The sequence below is a fragment of the Crocodylus siamensis genome, chromosome 5 (assembly GCF_052110815.1).
Source record: "Crocodylus siamensis isolate JL-2025a chromosome 5, ASM5211081v1, whole genome shotgun sequence".
NCBI lineage: Eukaryota > Metazoa > Chordata > Crocodylia > Crocodylidae > Crocodylus > Crocodylus siamensis.
In genome coordinates, this window is record NC_143399.1 from 193,275,424 (window position 1) to 193,295,483 (window position 20,060).

Genomic DNA, 20,060 nt, shown 5'->3' on the forward strand with positions numbered 1-20,060 from the left:
TTTCATAGTTGTGCTTCTTGCGGGGGAGGGAGGGAAGCTTTAACTAGACTTACTCCGAGACCCACTCCAATTAAAGTGCCCAGAGTGTCATGTGTATCAGTGTCCCCATGCTGAAAAATGGCAGTGGGGGCACTTCAGTTAAAGCACCATTGAGTCAAAAGAGCTTTAGATAAAGTGCCCCCACCGCTATTGTTCAGCATGGGGATGCTGGTACACATGATGCTAAAAGTCAGCTGGAGCACAGTAATTACCATACTCCAGCAGACTCAGGTAATCGAGTCTGCTCCAACACGCTGTAATTACAGTGCCTTGGAACAGCCTCAGTGTATGTGTATAGGCACCCTTAAGTTTTATTTCAAGCTCTTTTATTGATTTATCAGTCACCTTAAACGGGACTTGGTCAGTTAGAAGCCACATATAATATTGAAAGATTTACTTAACGTTTGTGAAATGTTATCAAGCCTGTGGGTGAATGATGTGGTAGCATTTTATACTAGGAGCCTGATCTCTGATACAGGTATAAATGTAAAGAAATACTACCAGCTTCATGAACTTCCTCTGGACTTACTCCAGGTTAATTGAGATAAAAAGCTGGTGCAGTATACCTATGAGTATTAGTACTACAAAGCGTAAGTATGAGACATACTTGTAGAAGCTGCACCAATGATAGTTTACTGTTGATTTTATGTTGCTTTCTTTACTCTGGCTTTTAAATAACTTTAGGTCATTGAGGCCCGATTCAAGGCCCGATGGAGTCTAGACCCCTTAGTCTGGGAATTACAACATTGGCCAAAATTAGAAGCTAATTAAAGCATAAACATGGCACTAGCATATGATCAAAACTTGGGGTAGCTTGGACTTGCACAGGAAGGACTATTACTGTGTAGGAAAAAACCTCTACCTTTTAACCGAGAAAGAAATGGAAACAATTTAGTGGCAGAAGTGACTGTTAAACATAAGACATTATAAGCAAAAGTGAAAGAAATTCACATTGGGCAAAAACTAGGGCCCCAATAACCGGAAGTCCCCTGGCAAGTGGTGGTGACTTCAATTCCTCCTTTGCCAGGTAGCCATGATCTGCAAAGAGAGGATGGTGCTAGTTAGAAATGGCCTTGCTTAAGGTGACCAGGGGACGTGCTTATCCAGTACGTACTCTTGACAGTAGTTTTCCAGATCCTTTAATGTTTGAGAAAAGCCCCCATTATAGATATAACTACACTTATCCTTCTCTCCTGGTAAGGCCGGCAGCAGAAAAGTCCTGATTAAATTTGACAGATGGCCTCTCATTCACTTTAGTGGGAGTTGGAGTGGGCCCTTGCATGGGCTGGATATTCTCACGTCTCTTCCAGCTAGAGCTTATTTAGCTTGCAGGAGTTTCTAGTGGGAGTCAGAATCTGCATCTGTAGAACAATTTCCATTCCTTCAAATATCATATGCATTAATTCTGACATTATTAATACCATCTCCCCCCAACTAGAAAACACAGAGCAACACAGGATGAGAAGAACGCCTGGCTCATACACAAGAAGCAGACCAGCTGTTGCTGGACCACTGAGCTGCTGGTTGTGTAGCAACACTTCACCTCTCTGCCTGCAAAAATGGTTTGGGAAGGGACTAAGTTATGAAGATATACATGAGAAGATTTGTTTGTGGTAAAATAAAGCCCAACTGCAATTGTGTTCTAATCATGTGTTTTGGCTGCCTGCTGAATCTCATCACCTGCCTAAGACTGCAAGCTCCTTATTTTCACTACATATCTGTATAGCGCTTGCCACAACCCTGTCATCAGGGCCCCTAGACAACAGGGACACATAAAAACAACACGATGATGCCATGAATAATGGAGCCACACCATTTATATTTACCCTGAAACTGGAACAGGGACTTTGATACTAGAGCAAAAGCAAGACAAGGAGAAAGACATGTCATGCACATGTGAGAGCAGAGTTAGAGCCATGTGTATATCCAACTCACCACTTATCCATTTAGCCTCTGGGTCATGAATTTTGAAATCAGCACTGAATAGATCTTCTACGGTTATCTTCTTCTTTTGAGACAGGCTGTTATCTTCCACTGTAAAACATTTAGAAGCAAAGACCTGTTATTCCTAATTTGAATTTTTTCTGAAAATGGAGCAGATCACTCCCCATTCTGAAATGAATCTACAGTTGAATATGTATGGCAGAACTTGGTAGCATGAATTTCCAGTGATGCTAAGACATCTCTATATGGCCAGAGTGGTATAAAGGGACCTTAGCATAAATGAGAATCAGGCCTCCACAGCCAGGAACCAATATCAAGTTCCCGTGGCTACTGAAGGATCACAAATCAAAGTCTGTGGGGCTCCCCCACCCCATGCAGAGGACATGGTTCCTCTTCTAAAAGCATACGCCATTATTAGTAGTCCTACTAATAGATGTCGCTAGACATTAGACACTACTGATGAAATCATTTCCTAAATTAAGCATTCATATAGCTTTAGAGGGGGATTGTCATTAAACATCACGTAGGACTTGACTAATAAAGGCATTTAGAAATATACATCACAACTTGGTGGGATTTAGAAAAGATCCTTAATAGGTGTTACCCATTAAAGCTGTTTCGGTGCTTTGTAAATCCCACAATATGTCTGTACCTCTTCAGGCGCCTTTATGAATCTGGTGCATGATCATTTTAAACAAAAAGGGCTCGGCAATTTTTGTTGCAGAGACATCTACAGCAGCTGAACAGTTCCTCAGCCTTCAAACCTAGGCAGCATGCACGTTATTGTTAAGACCTGGAAGATTTCCCGGTACAGAAGAGGACATCCTCAGCTTATTTCCCCCATAATCAGTCTCCTGATGATTCTACTTCACTTGCCCCCAGACATGCTTCCAGTACATGTTCTGCTGTTTCATATGCTGTCACCACGAGCACTCTGGCAGTAGGGCAAGACTCCCACTATAAACTCTTCATGTACTAAGAGGAGGAGAAGCAATTTCAAGACCAAAAATGTTGAACTGTTGGGGTGCGTCCAGATGTCCATGGATGTTTGGTTCCCCAGGGACAACTAGCAGTGGCGCACCTTGTACCACAGCCACTTGTCGCTGGGGAATGCCTGGGCCATGCGCACTTGGGCGCGCGGCATGTTGCCCTGGGTGCGGTAGCGGAGGCTGGAGCCTGCACTGTGCTGGGCCCAGCAGCCTTACCTGGGGTCCTGGTAATTGCAGCTGTGGCAATTATGCTTGCAGACCCTGGCCGGCAGCCGCAGCACAGCTCTAGGCGGCCTGGCTCCACTTTTCAGCAGGACATGCTGCCTTATTGTGCGTTGCACTGTGGTGTTCTCCCCCCCAACAGGTTTTTTTCACCCCTAACCAGGGGTCAAAAAAAAAAAAACCCATGGGAAAAAAACCCCAGTGCAGTGCATGCTCAGACAGCATGCCCTTGCAGCATGGAGAACACTGGACTGTGCAGTATGTGCACACATCTGCAGCATGTCATACTGCACAACTGAGGTTGTCTGGATGCGCCCTTGTGGTACAAGAGACCACAAAACACCTGAGACCACAAAACACCTGAAACTGCTGTGCCATTTGGGGTTGTTTAAAAGGAATCCTCCGAGTCTGGAACTCCTCCGAGAGCACAAGGAGGCAGAATAACAGAATCGCAGGCGGGTGAGGCGCCGGCTAATTACCTGAACGTGGCTGGATGGGGTTGGGCCAAACACTGTCTAGTCAGCATTTCACCTCATTATCACGGCACGGGGCTGGGAGGGGAAAAAGTGGCAACAGTAGAGGCGAAGGCGGGCAGTACAGGGAAGCAGCTGTGGAATCCCACTCCCACCCATTCTAATTCAGCTTGTACTCAAGGCATTTTTGTAGTAGTGAGCCTAGGCTTGTGCATGACACAGTAGGGGAATTCTGTCCCGATCAACAGAATGACTGTATTTACTGAAGAGCTAAAACATCTCACTGGCATTAAACTGCTGCCTTCTCAATGATCTTGACCAAGTACTAAAGTACTTTAATTTTTTTTTTCCTTTTACACTGAATATTGAAAATCTTGACCGTTTTTGGAATATGGTAAGAGATGCCTGCCAGATGGAAAACAGATCAGATAACAAAGCAGTCTTTAGTGCCCTTTGGCCAACATCAAGACTCCTAAAAGTCTTTAACCATCGTTAAAAAAGGACTTCCAATTCCAGTGTTTAACACAACACAGTGTGCAAGAATAAGCAGAGCCGTTGCCTCTTCTGCACATGCCTGGTGAGCCCCATTAAAACCAGCACACTTATGTTGCATTAAAATCTGGCGGCGAACCCAAGAAAGTGCAGAGAATGTTATGTTTTAAAACCTTAAAAAAGAATTAAACTATCCAGGGTATAAACAATGCTGACTTTAATTAATCAACTCTCAGAAGTCAGGCTGGTTGGAAAGGAGGGCACCACAATTTTAGGAGCTCTTTGAGTGCTTGGCAGTAGAGGTTATAGTTAACTCTCAGAAGCTTAATGCATGATTAGCACAGTTTCTTCCCTACTAGTGCACCACTCGTGTGTACAGTCACCACCACGCTCCATTATGATCCTCAGAAAACCTTCCATGAGAACCCTGCGCTGGTGCTTTGGCCTCCATACGGGGGAAACATATGCAGTATCCAAGGGTCCCAAATTATGTATGTAACTGTTTTGGAAATGCCAGTTTACTTCCTCGGATAAGAATTCAATTTCTTACAGCAAAACAAAACAAAAGAAAGCAGAACAAAAATCCCAAAACAACAAAACTGAAAGCTGATTTTTTTGGGGCCAAAAACTCTATATTTTAAAATTCATGGGGGGGGGGGGGGGGGGTTTCAGGCATGAAAAGCAAATTCTTTCCATGAAAATTTTGTTTCCAAAGCCCAAGTTTCCTTTGAAAAACTTGTGTTGACAGAAATGTTTTCACTTTCCCTTAGTAAGAAGATTAGTTTGTTAAAAGGAAAAAAAAATACTGCTGTGTTTTGAAGCTCCAGGCCTATCTGTTTTTGTATGGCTCATCACTGTAGCATCTGAGTGCCTGAGGTGTGTTGGCATCTTATATCCCTAAGCATTTTACTATTGTTCAGTGCTAACTTGTTACGCAGGCTGAACACGTCCCCATTTAGATACAATGGAAACAGACTCTTTCCAGCCAATTAATGGAGGAGAAAATGGCTTTTTACTTCACTAATCTGACGCACTGAGCTACCCACAGCCACTTAGTAATAACTAGGAGGCATGTTTGCTTCACTAACGGGTGCTAAAATTTCCAGTACTGCTTTTTACCAGGTTATGACACATTTTTCAGTTTTCCTGTTTTTTAAGTATAGCTGAATGTGTAATTGTTCTACTCCATTTCACCTCAGTTGCCCCAGGAACTAAAATACCCCAGTACAAGCCTTGCCAAATCCCTCTATGTAAGATTATGCATCTTTTTTGTTGTTTTCTTTATTAACTCAATTGAAAACCGTGGGGTACAAGAATTCAAGGAAACCGATCTTTTCAGTTATATTCCAAGCAGCAAGATGTTAAAGCTTGGTGCCTGATGGCGGCAAACAGGGCAATTGCATATGTAGGGTAGGAACAGCAGGCAACCCAGGGCCCAAATGTTCAGGTGTACCCACAGCCAATATGGAAACTATTTAGCAGGAAAATCCACAGTGCAACGACACTTAGATGTACATTGAGCAGCACACGGGGGAATGGGGTCCATGATACTAGTGTTGAAACCCAGGGATGGTGGTGGGATAAGGGCATGATAAGTCTTCCTTCCACAAAAGCCAGAACTGGAACTACTCCTTCTCTGTGAGCACAGGTATGTACTATCTCTGAGGAAAGGGGAGAGCTGCTCATGCCAGCAAGCCTACAGATGGGCATGTTCTCTTCTTGAGGTGCACCTCCAATCCGGCACCAACTAGGCTGTGCTCCTGGGCACAACACAGTCCATAATGTACTGGGGATAACGTTCATCTCGGTTATGGAACTAGGCAACATTTTTCAAAACTTTTTTTTTGCCAAAAGAGGAGGAGAGAGATCAAAGGAGCCATTTGGCAAATCAGTTTCAATGTTGATCACCTGTCAACCCCCCCCACCCGTCCAAATCTCTAAATGCATAGTTTTCGTAATTTCTCAATCAAATGCTTTGATTTTAAATGACCTTTTGGGTTTGAAATTTTCTCCAAGTTCAAAAAAGAAATCTTAAAAAACAAAGGCTCGAATGTAAAATGAAGCCATTCACTTTGGGGCAAAGAAAACCTTGTTTGACCCCAGCCTAGTGCTAATTCTTCAGAATTCCCAGCAAAAAAACAAAATCTTTTATTTGCGCAGCTCCGCTCAGCTAGTAACAGTCTGTGAACATTCACGTGACAGGGTTACCAAGTAGCCCATTCGTGCTTGGGAAGCTGGAATAAGATGACTTGAACCAGCTATAAACCTTTATGGAAGGCATGATCCACACCTTTCCATAGGTGCCTAAAAAGGGGTAAATTGAATTTTAGGTGCTTAAGTCACTAAAAGCAATCCAGATAGACCCTTCTCTAGCAGCCTGCCTTAGGAGCCTAAAATCATAAGGCACTTTTTAGCCTTAGAAGACCTCTAGATTTAGGCTTCTGAGCATGGCCAAAAGTAATCCAAATCAAGTATCTCATTGTGGATGTTAGTCCTCAGATCCTTAGCACTCTGGTTTCTGAGTCGGCAGAGGCATGCAGCGTGCAGCCCTGAGTCAGGCATCTAAGCCCCAAAGAGATGCAGGAGAGGGGGCACACCCCAACCCACAGCATTTCTTTATTGGCCAGCCCTAGGTGCTTCCTTGCTGAGCCCCTTGGGCATGCTAGATGCCCCTCTGAAGGCACCCACCTGGCCCCATTCCCTGCAGAAAGTGTTAGTCCTGGGGGGAAGCATCTATTTTAGGTGAACTGAAGCCTAAATGGAAATGCTCCTTAGGAAGCTCTGGATCTAACTCTTTGCACTAGTTACAGAGGCCCGTGTTTCTCTGACAACAGGGGCCTGAAAGAGAAGAGCCAAAAATCAGCTCCATTTCATTTCTGTGTGAACACTGGAGGGTATTTGCCCCACTATTTTGGAACAGCATGAGTCATAGGAGGAGCACCAGACTGTGTATGACTCACTAGTGGTGTTCAGCAAGCTGCGGCATTACAGTCACTACCTTTCACACTATCTCTGTAAAAGATGCTCCTGGAGACTGATGCTAAAAATTTAATATAGAATTGGATGCACTTACTTTTACAGTTAAAAGGTCAGGCTTGAAAGGAAGGATCTCAATGTGTCTCTCCAAAAAAGCTTCACAGATTAGGAAACAGCATGCTATATTTTAATGGGCTTCTTTTCCAAAAAGAGGGGGCCAATCCTGCAGGCCTTATGAAAGCAGAACACTTCTTGTGGTCATGAGGCAGCGAGCTTGAGAGAGTACTGCAGGACTGTGCAAACTGATGGAAAATCTCTCCCTCTCTGCCCTAGCTTGTGTTTTTTTGGACTACAATTTCTAGGGTGTTGGCACTATGTGTTTCACCTACTATGATATGGGGGCGGGAGGCATATACATAGTGGAAAAGGCTCAGTCCTGCAGCAGGGAAGTCAAGCCCAGTTTGGCCACTGATGTCAACAGAATCAGGCCCTCAAGGGAGGTGGAATGACTCAAACTCCTTTGGGTTTGACGGGCAGTCCCATGCATGCAGATGCCCACTACTGCAAGCAGCTCCAGGACAAGCAATTACCAACATATAAATTCTTTCCTCTGTTGCAAATGCTACCTTTGCATATCTGAAGACTCATCAGTCCCATAAAAAGGGTCCAATTTCAGTAGGATTTTGTAACATAAGAACAACAAAAAGTACCTAATCATAAAGCACAGCTGTCGGTAATTAGAATTTCTACTGCATCTAACAAAAACTGCATTCATAATTTATAGGCATCATCTTAGAACAGGGCGAGTGACCTGCTTCTGAAAAACCTGAAACAGCATGAATATCAGCCTTATCGGAAACTCAACCAGAGTTAAAACCCTTTTTCTAAAGGTTTGGATCGATTTGGACAAGAAACTTGAGGAGATGCATAAAATCCTCTTCCTCAATTACTTGCCTCAGTCCACCAGGATGTGGTCTCCAAGGGAATGCTCCCTTTTCTCTGCAACAACTCTTCTACCTCTCGCTCTCAGGAATGTCCCCTGCCTTTCACTGGGGAAGATGGAGGTCTTGGTTGCCATTATGGCTCTGCTGAGCTGGACTTTCTGTCTGTGTTTCGCACCGCATTCCTGACGTGATATTTAGTCATTTGTATCATGTTCATCATAGGTGCTGAATGTCTATGAACTGTAACTTGTGGCACTGCACTGCAGGAGGGGGTGGAAGGGCAAGCACCAAGAGTGTGTCCTGACATCCCAAATGGCAGTGAAATAAAGCAGAGCTGTCTAACCTCTATGCAACCAGCAGCCTTGTCCTGCCCTGGGCCATACCAGCAGGGGCTGCAAGGTGCATTGACTACAGTAGTACAGGCCACAGGCCCCCTAGGCCACACGCTATGTCGGCACCCCAGCCTCTTTCAGTCCCCCAGCTCCCCCACTGCACTGTGCTGCACAGAGGCCCCAGTATGCAGTCTGCACTATGCTCTTCTGCTAAGTGGAGCTGGAGAAAGGAGCTGGAGTCTGGAGAGCCAAGCTGCTGCTGCTGCTGCTGCAGCTGGAGTAACGGGAGCATCTGCTGCATGGGAGCCTTCAGGCCACAAATTAAGCTCTGGGGGGCTGCACATGATCTCTGGACAACCCTGAACTAAAGCAATAGCTGCCTTCATGTCAGCAAGCCATTTCTTGAGGAGGGAGAATTCAGCAATGAGTAGGTTAGCTGGAGGGAGGGGTTTTTAACATCAGGCCAGGAGAAACTGGTCAATGGGTATTGTATGTGGCGGGTGGATTAGAAGAGGCACACTATTTCCTGGAGAGAGAAGCTGATTTTTAAGTAATCTCAACAGGTTTGAAGGGTCTGACACAGACTTTATTGCCCATTGGTTACATTATCAAACAAGCCCACCTGTGCTTGTCTCTGTGTTGCCCTCGCACGAGGAGCTCCCTATACACAACCTCAGAGTCACTGCACTGACGTCTCCTGCATTCGTCCACAAAACTCTCCTTGCTCCAATGCCTACAAAAGTTTTACGCCAATGAGGCAGCTGGTCTGTGGAGACGGCTGCTTGTCATGCTGACCAACCTTATTATCTCTTGGTGCTCCCCCAGTTCTCGGTCTGAAACCAGCTGTCTCTCCTGCTTTGCCCTAGACTACAAGCCCTTGGAGCACAATGTGTCCTTTTGTTTTCTGTAATAAGGGTCTTAGTTCCTTGTCCTGCTGGGGCGCCCGGGCCTTGCCATGATACAAATAATGAATAACAATTTTAGATAAAGCTGGATAGGGGTTGAGTGAACAGATGAAGTTTTAAGACCTGTGGTTTTCAACGCTTTCTCATTTGTGGACCCCTAAAAATTTCCAGTGGAGGTATGTACCCCATTAAATTGTAAGTGTGGGTATTGACATACTTTTGATTGATCATAGTCATATTTTGCAGACCCCTTAGACATAGTCTGCAGGCCCCAGGGGTCTGCAGACCACAGGTTGAAAATCACTATTTTAGAGTTAAAACCATACCTGTAGCCACTCCTGCCTCACTGTTACATTACTCATCTCAGTCCTAATTTATTGTTTGGTTCCCCAAGTACAGACATCTTTTTTTTTGCCAGCATTTCATAGCATTCAAGCATGAACTCTCCCCTGTACCCGAAAACAAAAATGTCACCCTGGTGATTTCCCTAGACGCACCTTTCTGCCAGGTACCAGGCCTCACTAAGATTCCTCAACTGATCTTCAGGACGCTGAGCATGGTTCCTGGGCTAGCCCAGCTAATGTTAAGGTCTCACTACAGACCAGGAGGTACTTGTGAAATAAGCACCCTGCTACCCCATATAAGCCAGGATGCATCTTTGTAACAAGGTCAAGTAGCCTGAGAATGGGTAAAGACAGCCACTGGGAAGCCACAATGGCAACCTAAATTCTGCAATGTTCCTACTCGAAATCTCACTGTGAAGCAGCCTGGATGAAGAATAAAGTTTTCCATAAAAGCACAAGTGGCAGAATTAACTGAGACTTACTGGGAGGAAAGGAAAACAAATTATTTCCAACCCAGTCTGAGCCAACTGGAAAGTTTGAAATCTAGATACTAAGGCTGGAAATCTACATGGAGAATCTCTGTTTTGATAGGACTGGCCTGATGTAAAAAAAAATCCCTTTTGGAAGTAATGGTCGATAGTCAGGCCCCCGTATTGTTTTGACTGAATACATACTTATTTGCTCCATGTATATACACATAAACATGTATCTTCCACAAGAGCCAATGCCTGTATGTGTGCATCAGTACACACCTATGTACAGGTGTGTGTATATTGACATGAAATATAGACTGTGTACATCTCACACCTACCCACTTTACGCTAAGTAGAACATAGCATAATAGCTCATCACGCCTGCTCCATAGCAGTCGTTTGACTTACAGCAAATTGCTCCACTGACAACAAGGTGTTAACCTACTGGCTCTTAAGATGCAATAGTTTTTTTCTGTCAAGGCGCCTATCTTGCCCTTTCCAATGCAGTATGCAACTACTTCAGTCATTAAAGGTTTTTATCCTCTCAGCTACCCAAGGAGTGTGCGGGGAGGGAGAAAACTGCACTACAGAGTAGGGGAAGTGACTTGCCCGAGGCCAGACAAGAAGGTTGTGGCTGAGCCAGGAACTGATCTCAAGTTTCCTGGATCCTTTTCAGATTCACACACCACAGCCCAGTGCAGACATTACACTTTTACCAGTGTAAGTGACTGGAAACCAGTCTATACCCACAACAGAACTGAAGTTCAGCACACACAGACTGGTTTAAAAATGGTGGAACTTGGTTCAGGCGATGAGTACGGGGTGCTTGTGGGTGCACATGCATTCCCCTGAGCGTGGCTATGCACCCCCTACAAAAAGGCGCTGCAGACACCCTGCTGCTGACACCACCAGCGGTATCAGAGGGGCGTCTGCAATCCCCGCTGGCCACTGCCACTGCTGCCTGCGGGTGGTCGCCAACCCTTGGTCAGCGCTCACCACCCCCTCACCCTACCGCCGACAGCACCGGTGGCGTCTGTGGGAGCTCCCCAGCTTATCACCGCCACACTCCTGCTGCCACCTCCGTGCTTCCACAGCTGCCATGCCCCCCAGCTGCCAGGGACACACGTCATTCATAACCTGGTCTAAGATTTGCCTTCCCCATCTCTCCCCACCAAAGGGCAAATGTCTGTTCTATTTACTACTGGCCTAAACTCTGCCACTCACAGAAAACCGCAAACTTAAGATCTAGTCTGTTTTGTGCTTTCTGATGTCTATAACTAGCCCATACAAAAATTCTTTAAAAGACACCTTTAGTGCAGGTAATATAAGAGAAAGAGTACCACAGGAGCCACTGGGAGGGAGACACTTAGAATTATCATCTTTTGACTAGCTCTTATGAATGTAAGTATGCATATACTCATATGTATGGATGTGTATGGCTAGGGACAGAAGTTACATATAAACTGGTTTAAAGTGATCAGAAACTGGTGAAAACCTGTACTAGAACAGAAATTCAGTGTACATAAACCAGTTTTCATAGTTTTATAGTTTCTAGGGTCAGAAGTGACCTGAGCAGATCTTCAAGTCCGACCCCCTGCCATGGCAGGAAAGAGTACTGGGGTTAGACCACCCCGGCAAAGGTGTTTATTTAGCATCCTCTTAAAGACCCCCAGGGTAGAAGCCAGCATCTTGGGGGCAGCAGGAAAAGGAAACGAACACACAGCCCATGCTGCCTATGTGCCAGAGAGCCATGCTCAAGAGCCCTCCGACTTCTGGTTTGAGCCACTGCAGGCACATGGCTGCATTTCCTGAATCAAAAGTGATTGTCTGTTCATTTGCTTATTGGTTCAATCTTTGCAGCTTAGACTAACCTGCAAAGAATAAATCAATTCAGCCTCAGGCTTTTTGACTGTTTGTACTTAGCTGCTGAGCCCATATATTCAACCATACCTATGCCTGCTCTTAAGGGGAGCTGCACAAACTTACAACTAAAGTGCTTCTTCCATAAGCGTGCCACTTATGTTCTTCTCAGACATAAAAGGCTTCAGCTATCCCTGATCCCAGCTAGCAAAACCCTCCACTTCCACTTTGATAAATTCTGTAAGAGCAGCTGTGTGTTTTCAGTACAAGCAATTAGAGGCTCTTCCCGTATACCTCTGAACAGCTCCACTGCGGTCAGCAGCAGCACTATGCCTTTTTACACCTAGCCGAGGACTAAACCCAAAGTTCTGCTACATACTCAAAATGTAGGAGCAGCGTAAAAATCAACTGAATGTGGGATCAAGGTAAACAGCTGTAAGCAACCATCTCGTCTCTTTTCATATGTAAATTTAATAAAGCTATCATTTCTTGATCATTCTGGGTTGTCCACAACCTCTAGCCTAGTTGTATTGCAGGACTACAGACTCCACAAAAGAGAGGCCAAATTTGCTGAAGAGATCTTGATGACACAATGCCTGCATAGCACTGCACTCACTAGAAAGCTGCTACCTTCAAGCTTCCACCCATGTTCTCATCTTCATTTCCAGGCTTTTTGCTCATATTCATATTATTTCACTTCTCTCCCTCTCTCTTTTCTCTCTTTTGGTCATGCTTTCTATCATGCTGATCCCTACACCTGGACCCACTCACCTGCACTCATCCATGAAGAACACTCCTTTCTACTCCTTCACACCAATATCTCCAGGAAAATCCTCTGTCCTCTATTTTCCTCTAAACTTTCCTCGGTCTTGTCTGACTTTTTTTGTCTTTTCTTATTTAGAACATCAGCTCTCTGAAGCAGAGAAAGTGTCTTATTTCTAGTCTGCAAATAGGCATGGAAATTTATGAGGCCATGGAAATATGTAATAATCAATAAACATAATGATAGTCCATTAAAATTCAAGCCTACAGCCTCTGCCCGGTACTTAGGCAGTTATTGCAAGAGAAATAATTTAACAAGGGCGATGTGAACAGAAAATAGCTAAAGCTTGCTAAATAAGATGAAATTTAAGAATCACCCAGTGGGAAGTACAAATTATTTACTCTAATAAAAAGTAAATCTAATAGTTGTCTGCTATATTCTTGGAAAAAATAAATTTCTGGGTTCTGATGCAAAGCTTGACAAATTCAAGCAGAGTTTTTGCATTTATCACAACAGGCATTGCATCAGAACAAAAGAACAGGAAAGACAATTATGATTCCTTCTCGACATTGCCTTGCCCTTGGAAAATTACACAAGAAAACAAAAAAGGAAGACTGAGAATGAGTTAAAGGTTATAAATACCTGGTGTCAGGAGTATAACAGAGGTGACAATCAGGGAGCAGATAACCAGAATAACAAGTAATGCAATTGCAATTCCTTTCCAGTTTCTTTGTGGAGGATTACTTCCCACCAGCTCCTAAAAATACCAAAGGACAGGGAATTAAACAACAGCATTTGGACAAGGAAAACGACAACATTCACATGGCAAGGTCCTCTCCCAGAACATGCTGGTGACAGCAGCCCACTCAGAATACAGTTCACGTCACAGGAATATGTTCTGCGTTTCGATTTACTCTCTGAATCAAACCATATGGCCAATAAATATGATGGGCACAACATATCTGACATGATGCATCCTAGGCATAACCACGTGGACTTAAGGCAGACCTAATGAGCAGTTGGGAAAGGAACTCACTGATATAAAGTTGCAGCATGCTCCTGTCTGCCCCTCGACCCCCCCAACACAGCGTAGCTCTGCAGCCCGGCTGGTGTTCATCAAACATAACGGCAGAGCTATAGCACTGGCCAAGGGTGCCCTTGGGGGCTGTTTAGTGGTGGCAGCTGTGCTAGTTCTGCTACCTCTGAATCACATCCCTCGGAGAGTCCAGAAGGTCAGACAGTGGTTTATTCCTCTATATGAGCACAGAGGGGTGAGTGGGCAGGAGCCCTGTCAGACATATACGGAGGCAGCTAATACTTAACGCTTGCTGTGGAGGGCTATATTTTTCTGTTTACTCGGCAGAGCTGAAACAGAAAAGCAGCTAGATCGTAAGGAAAATGAAGTGCTGGCTCTTCTGCAAGCAACCAAGGGCCGGAGAGCGAGGCGTGTCTGAATGCGGCTGCAGAAATCTGGAGAGGGATTCTGGTCACTGGATCTTACACCTGCCTCCAGTGCCCTCAGCACCTGTACTGCATGCACTGGGTTTCACGTCCGCTCTCTGTTGGACAATTTTTTTTTAATCCTCCCCTCAGAGAGGCTCAGAAATGGCACTCAGAAGGCCTGAATCACTCCAAATCTCATGCTAAGACACCAGAGAGGAGATAGTAGGGAAAAAAGCAACTTCTAGGAGGGTAGAAAGATGTAAAATACACTAAGCTAGGTTGCCCCCCATGTTGATTAACATCTGTTTTTTGCCTTCTGAAAATGTATTTCACCCCCTTAGACTGCCTTACAGTCCCTGACACAATGGTCAGTCTAGAGCAGCTTAGGAGGGTCTGACTTATATGTCATTGCTTGGACCTGGCCCTAAATGTTGAAGAAACCCCTACGCCGCTCTTCACCGAGAAGTCCGACACTGTTATGGCTGTTCCGTAAGTTTGTTCCCTGAATCTACTGCACCTCTGCATTTCTGGATGAAGTTTTTATGAAGTGTTGCATTCACATTTGCAACAGCTTAAATATTTATTGCACCTCCTGCCTTGCCTTAGTTTCCTGGCTTGCACTGGTTTTCCCATAGCGTTCAACATTAATCTGATTTCATGTGGGCACTGAAGCATCTCAAGAAATTTAAGAAATAGCCATGGACTTTGCTTCTTGGGCAGGCTGAATAATCACTCAATAAATCTGGGCTCACAGCAAAAGCATCACTAAAAGCCCCATCCAGAGCCACTCTCACTAATCTGAGATTGTTTTTTGCTTAGTGCAAAGAATTACAAGCCCTTGCGGGTCTAAGGGGAGGGGTTGCTGGGGTTAGTTTCAGGAATCTCGCTTTTTTATGCTAGCAAAACTGCCTCATAACACTTGCGTGTGCATGGAATTCAAAGGGTTAATTTCACTTGCTGTGTCATATGTTTGGCTGAAGATTGCCACCCTTCAGGGAAGGGCTGTGGGGAGCTTGTGCAGCTCTCACATGCTCTGATGTTTGAGAAATGCTGGCAAAGTACTAAATGCCAGGGTTTCTCCATTTCTTTTTCCATATGAAAATCTGTCTTCCAACAAAAGAAAAGGCTGGCATGTGTTTGAGGACTTGACCATCAGATGAGGTTATGGGTATAGGTTGGAAACCCAATGTGTAGGACATGAAGTACTACAAGAGACACCTGTTTATTTCCGCGGTTTGTTTTATTTCTTGGTATCACGGGACAACTGTCTCCTTTAAAGGATCAGGGACTGGAGAACAGTCAACCTTGATAATGCTTGTCTTTGGCTTGAAGGGAAAAATAATTAGAAGGAATAAATAATGACTGTAATATTATTCATATTGGAAAAAGAAACTGAAAAGTAGGTCGGGAGCTCTGAGAGATGCGAGGTTGACAACAACTACTTCAACAGGAAATCAATGCCTTGCATTTATATAACACCTTCCCCCTAACCATCTTTACAAAACTTTAATTTAACCTTACAAGACCCCTGTGAGGCAGGAAAAAAAATATGATCCTTCTTTATCAAGTGATGCATCTCCAGATCAGAAGAGATGCCACAATTTCCCCAAGGTCACACAGGATGTCAGAGACAGAGCAGGCAAAAGAATCCAGGTCAGGACACTTAATCATAGGTCCCCCTTCCTGTCACTTAACAAGGCCCAGCAGGAGCAGGAGGGATAGAAGAAATATGTCGAGAAAGTACTGTGCTGCACTGCCGGGCTCTTAACAGAATGCTTCTTTGCATCTAACTAGGCACTAATAAGGGAGAGAGACCAAAAAACTGTGCTAAGTATGAAAGATTGTCTTAGCTACAGCATCTCCTTCTCCTATTTACCAGAGGAAAAACCAATGACTAATCCTGGTGACTTCAGAGCAAAATTATTCCCATCCCAATGTACAAGGCGCAGGCCAATGAGTCATTATGTCAGTGTCACTGATAGGTTTTATTCGCTGGAGCTGGGAGTGTGAGCAGGCAATGAAATATTAACTATGAGTTAGTCTGAACCCCTTCATGGCTGATCGTACTGTAAAAGTTTCTACGAGTTTGCAAACTGGGTGCATCTACACATGCCATTAATGTACACTAAGGTTACCGGACATTAAAAAAGGCAGAGTAAACAGCACCCTGGGAAAAGGCCTACACATGCACCGGCAAGGTTGCTCCCTACTGGAGTAGTTGAAACCAGGGATGTTCCTGCCCCCCGGCACTGCTTGGCCCTGATGCACAAGCCAGGGGGAGCTTCAGCCTGTTTGGTAGGGGGCACAGGGCTGGTCCCAGCCACCGTGTGGGGAAGAGAGCTGTCCCAGCAGCCAGGACTACTGCATCCCAGCCATGGGGGGGGTTGGACCCAATCCCCACAAGGCTGGGAGAGGAGTCCCCACTTAGCGGGAAGGCTTGGTGGGGATGCTGCCAGGTAGCCACATGGGGATCGGGAGAGACAGGAGAGGCATCTCTGCCCGGAGGGGCGGGGGGTATTGCCTGGCAGCCATGTGGGGATTAGCAGGGTTGGGAGAGGTGTCTGCTGATGGATGGATGCTGCCTAGTAGCCACATGGAGATCAGGACTCTCCCCACTCAGCTGGGAGAGGTGGGACCTTCCTAATCCCTGCAGGATTGTCAGGCAGCATCCCTGCTGGGTAGGGATTCCTCTCCTGACCACATGCAGATCAGGACCCTACTGATCCCCATGAGGCTGTCAGGCAGTATCCCTGCTGGGTGGAGACACCTCTCCCAGCCACATGGGGAGCAGGACTCTTCTGATTGCCATGTGGGCTGCCAGGCAGAGTCCCTGCCAGGTGGGGATGCCTCTCCTGGGCACCTAAAAATCAGGAGGACCATGATCCCCACATACATATCCCCCCCAGGCAGGGATGCCTCTTCTCACCATGCGGGGATTGGTCCAAGCCTGGCCCCCACCTGCCTGAGATGCAGCAGTTTTTGCTACTGGGACAGTTCTCCTGGCTGTGTGGGGATCAGGACAGTCCCAATCCCCACATGGCAGGGAGACAGCTGTCCCTCTAGCTGGCACAGCTCCCTGCCACATCCAGGCTTAGACAGGGAGCACTGGGCACCCTACTGCCTGGGAGCAAATTGCTCCCAGTCAGCATCTACACATGCGTTAGTGTGCATCAGCTAATGCACAGTAAATCTATGACTTGTAAGACACACCCACTGAATACATCTGGTTGTCAATAGGCAAGAGGCAGTGTCAAAGTAACACTGGTTCAGATTTGTTCCTGTTGCTACTCCATTGAAGACAAGGGTTTAGCTCCTCTTCATCATTCTTGAATTACTGAGTCAGTTCTAATTTGTCAGCAGGAAGAGGTGGCATGCAGTTGCACCGCTAAAGCACCGGACCCAACAGCAAACAGTCACTCACTCATAATCCCTGACCGCCTGCACTCCACCTCCAATTCTAGAAGGGGAAGGGTCATTATTTCACCCTGTGCTTTTAGGCAGCTATTCTGGTTGTGACATGATGGCAGGAGAGAGAGGCAGCAGGGGGAGGACATGGGCCCCTGCCCCTTCCCTCTACTGCTCCAAGAAATGTTTCCTTCAGGGGATTATTGACCAAGTATCCTGGGCTCCACCTGCCATTACCAGATTCACCATCTCAGCAGGTCTGAGCAGGTAAGAGGTAGAGGTGCTTAGTTTTCTTTACTCATTATGTGGCAGAATAAGGCCTCTGCAATCTTGGCTCCTTTAACAATGCTAGTGATAATCCCCCTGTGGAAAACATGCCCCTGCTACTCCAACAGCTGTATCTACAATTTGGTTCACATGGCACAGCTTTGTCCCACAAGACTTGGAAACACTCTGCAGAGGAAAGGCTGGTTGGTAACAAACTGTAGCGCCCAATAAAGTGGGGTTCCTTGTTTTAAAAATATCCTGACCGTTTAACTTTAGAAAACAGAAGAAATGCCGGCCAAGCCACGCTCGACAATCCTTGCATAATCTGTAACATTCAATTTGCTTCCAGGAAAAGGAAAAGCAAGTTGGGGACTGCTTCATTATTCCCATGGAAACACATGATATGCACCTGCAGGTTAGAGTCTGGTGTCATTATAAAAAGAAGTTAGTTTACTTGACTTACACGATGCAACATTGCAGTAAACAAGGAAACTGCCTGACACCCCATCATACTAATTTGAAGCACAGCTATGGGTGGGAAGTGTAAAGCTTCCAAGGATAAGGTGTGAAAGTTTATGTCCCTTCATGCCAACTCAGAGCCACATCCAGCTCCCACTGAAAACAGTTGTAAACCTTCAGTAGGCGTCACCCTGAACATCCCAAGAGAAACTGTAGGCCCCCCCAAAATCAGGTCCTCATTAAGTACTTCCCAGGCCTACTTTTCTACAATTCTGTGTTGGTTTTTCATCTAGGACCTAGTTATCTTGAGTTCAGATGGCAATTTGCTTGGGCAGATCTCTGGTAGATTCCTGTTAATTTAGCAAACAGACCATATATTTGCCTTTTGGTGGTTGTGGGGGGCAAATCTTAGACTCAGTTCTGCCATTTTTAAAGCAGTCCGTGTGCTGAGCAGCTGTTCTGTTATGGATATAGACAGTTTCCAATCACTTATACTGGTAAAAATGTAAGGTCTGTACCTGGCCTAACGCACCATTTATATGGGCATTTAATACAATAAATACAACATTTTGTTGCAGAAACCTATAGTCTATAGCACCTATAGCCCTCAAAGAGGCATTTTCAGTTGACCAGTGCCCTCAATATTAAAACTGTATACTGGCAGCCTGTAGAACATATTATGCAATGATTTTAGCAGCATGTGGGTCTTGATGCTACTATGCAGAGCATAATCATTATCAAAGATTTACTTTTCCCCCCCCCCAAAGATGTAAAAACATGTATCCTGCAGGAGTATTTGCTTTCAATATTGTAATTCTATCAACAGAGCCTGGTACTAATGCAGTCAAAATCAATCATTACTGCCTTACAGCTCTCCACCCAACGGAAGGAACTTAAACAAAGTAGACTCTGTGCCAAAAACACACTCGACAGACAACAGTGTGTCAAAGGCCATTTGTGAGAAATATGCAGGTACTGAGTTTTGAAATATCTTGGTGCCTGTAACTATTCACATCTGATGGTACTGGTGTTTTGAAAACCAGCAGGAGTTGCATAGTATTAACAGAGCAAAAAGGCAGTTAAAGCAATTGGGTTATCCTAGGGAAGGCAAAAACACTTCTTGCCTAAAACGTGATTCTACTTGAATATTATGACTGCACTCCATTTGGAGATGCTGAAAGCAGGGGCAAAAACTAATTTATTAAAAACAAAGGAACACAAGATGAATTAATCAAGCGGAACACCAGCTGAGCGAAAAACAGACTGAGAAAGTGGAGCAGAGAGCGAAAAGGAGGAAAAATTTGCAAAAAATACACAGTATTGTGAACAGAACACACAGAGTATTGAGGTCTGTTCTCTACATAAAGGTTTTCCTTTGGCAAGGAAAATATGTTGCTACTTTATATATATTAAAACAAAAAATTAAATAAAATAAATAAAACACTATTTTTGTTTGTGATCAGAAAGAATCAATTATATATACTGATGATTTAGATGTCTATAGAAATATGAATAAATGCATAGAAATATAATGCATGAATATAATATATGTATACATATGTACAATAGCAAAAATAGATACAATTATATATAACATATGCATATATAAATACATGCATATAGATAAATTCATGTGCATTATATATAACACATACACAATATGCACATAATTTATAAGATTTCCATTTTAAATGTACGCAAATTAATTTATATATAATTTAGATATATGA

General features: G+C 44.6%; 1 protein-coding gene across 5 annotated transcripts in view; it reads right to left on the reverse strand.

Annotated features, from left to right (window-relative positions):
• DPP6 (dipeptidyl peptidase like 6) overlaps positions 1-20,060 on the reverse strand; it is an 842,266-nt gene that overhangs the window by 271,490 nt on the left and 550,716 nt on the right. For all 5 annotated transcript variants that reach the window (XM_090047677.1, XM_090047678.1, XM_090047674.1 and 2 more), the window contains exons 2-3: positions 13,399-13,513; positions 1,975-2,073 (exon numbers count right to left, since the gene is read on the reverse strand). In XM_090047677.1, the coding sequence (XP_089903803.1) occupies positions 1,975-2,073; positions 13,399-13,513 (214 nt within the window). The remainder of the gene's footprint in view (positions 1-1,974; positions 2,074-13,398; positions 13,514-20,060) is intronic.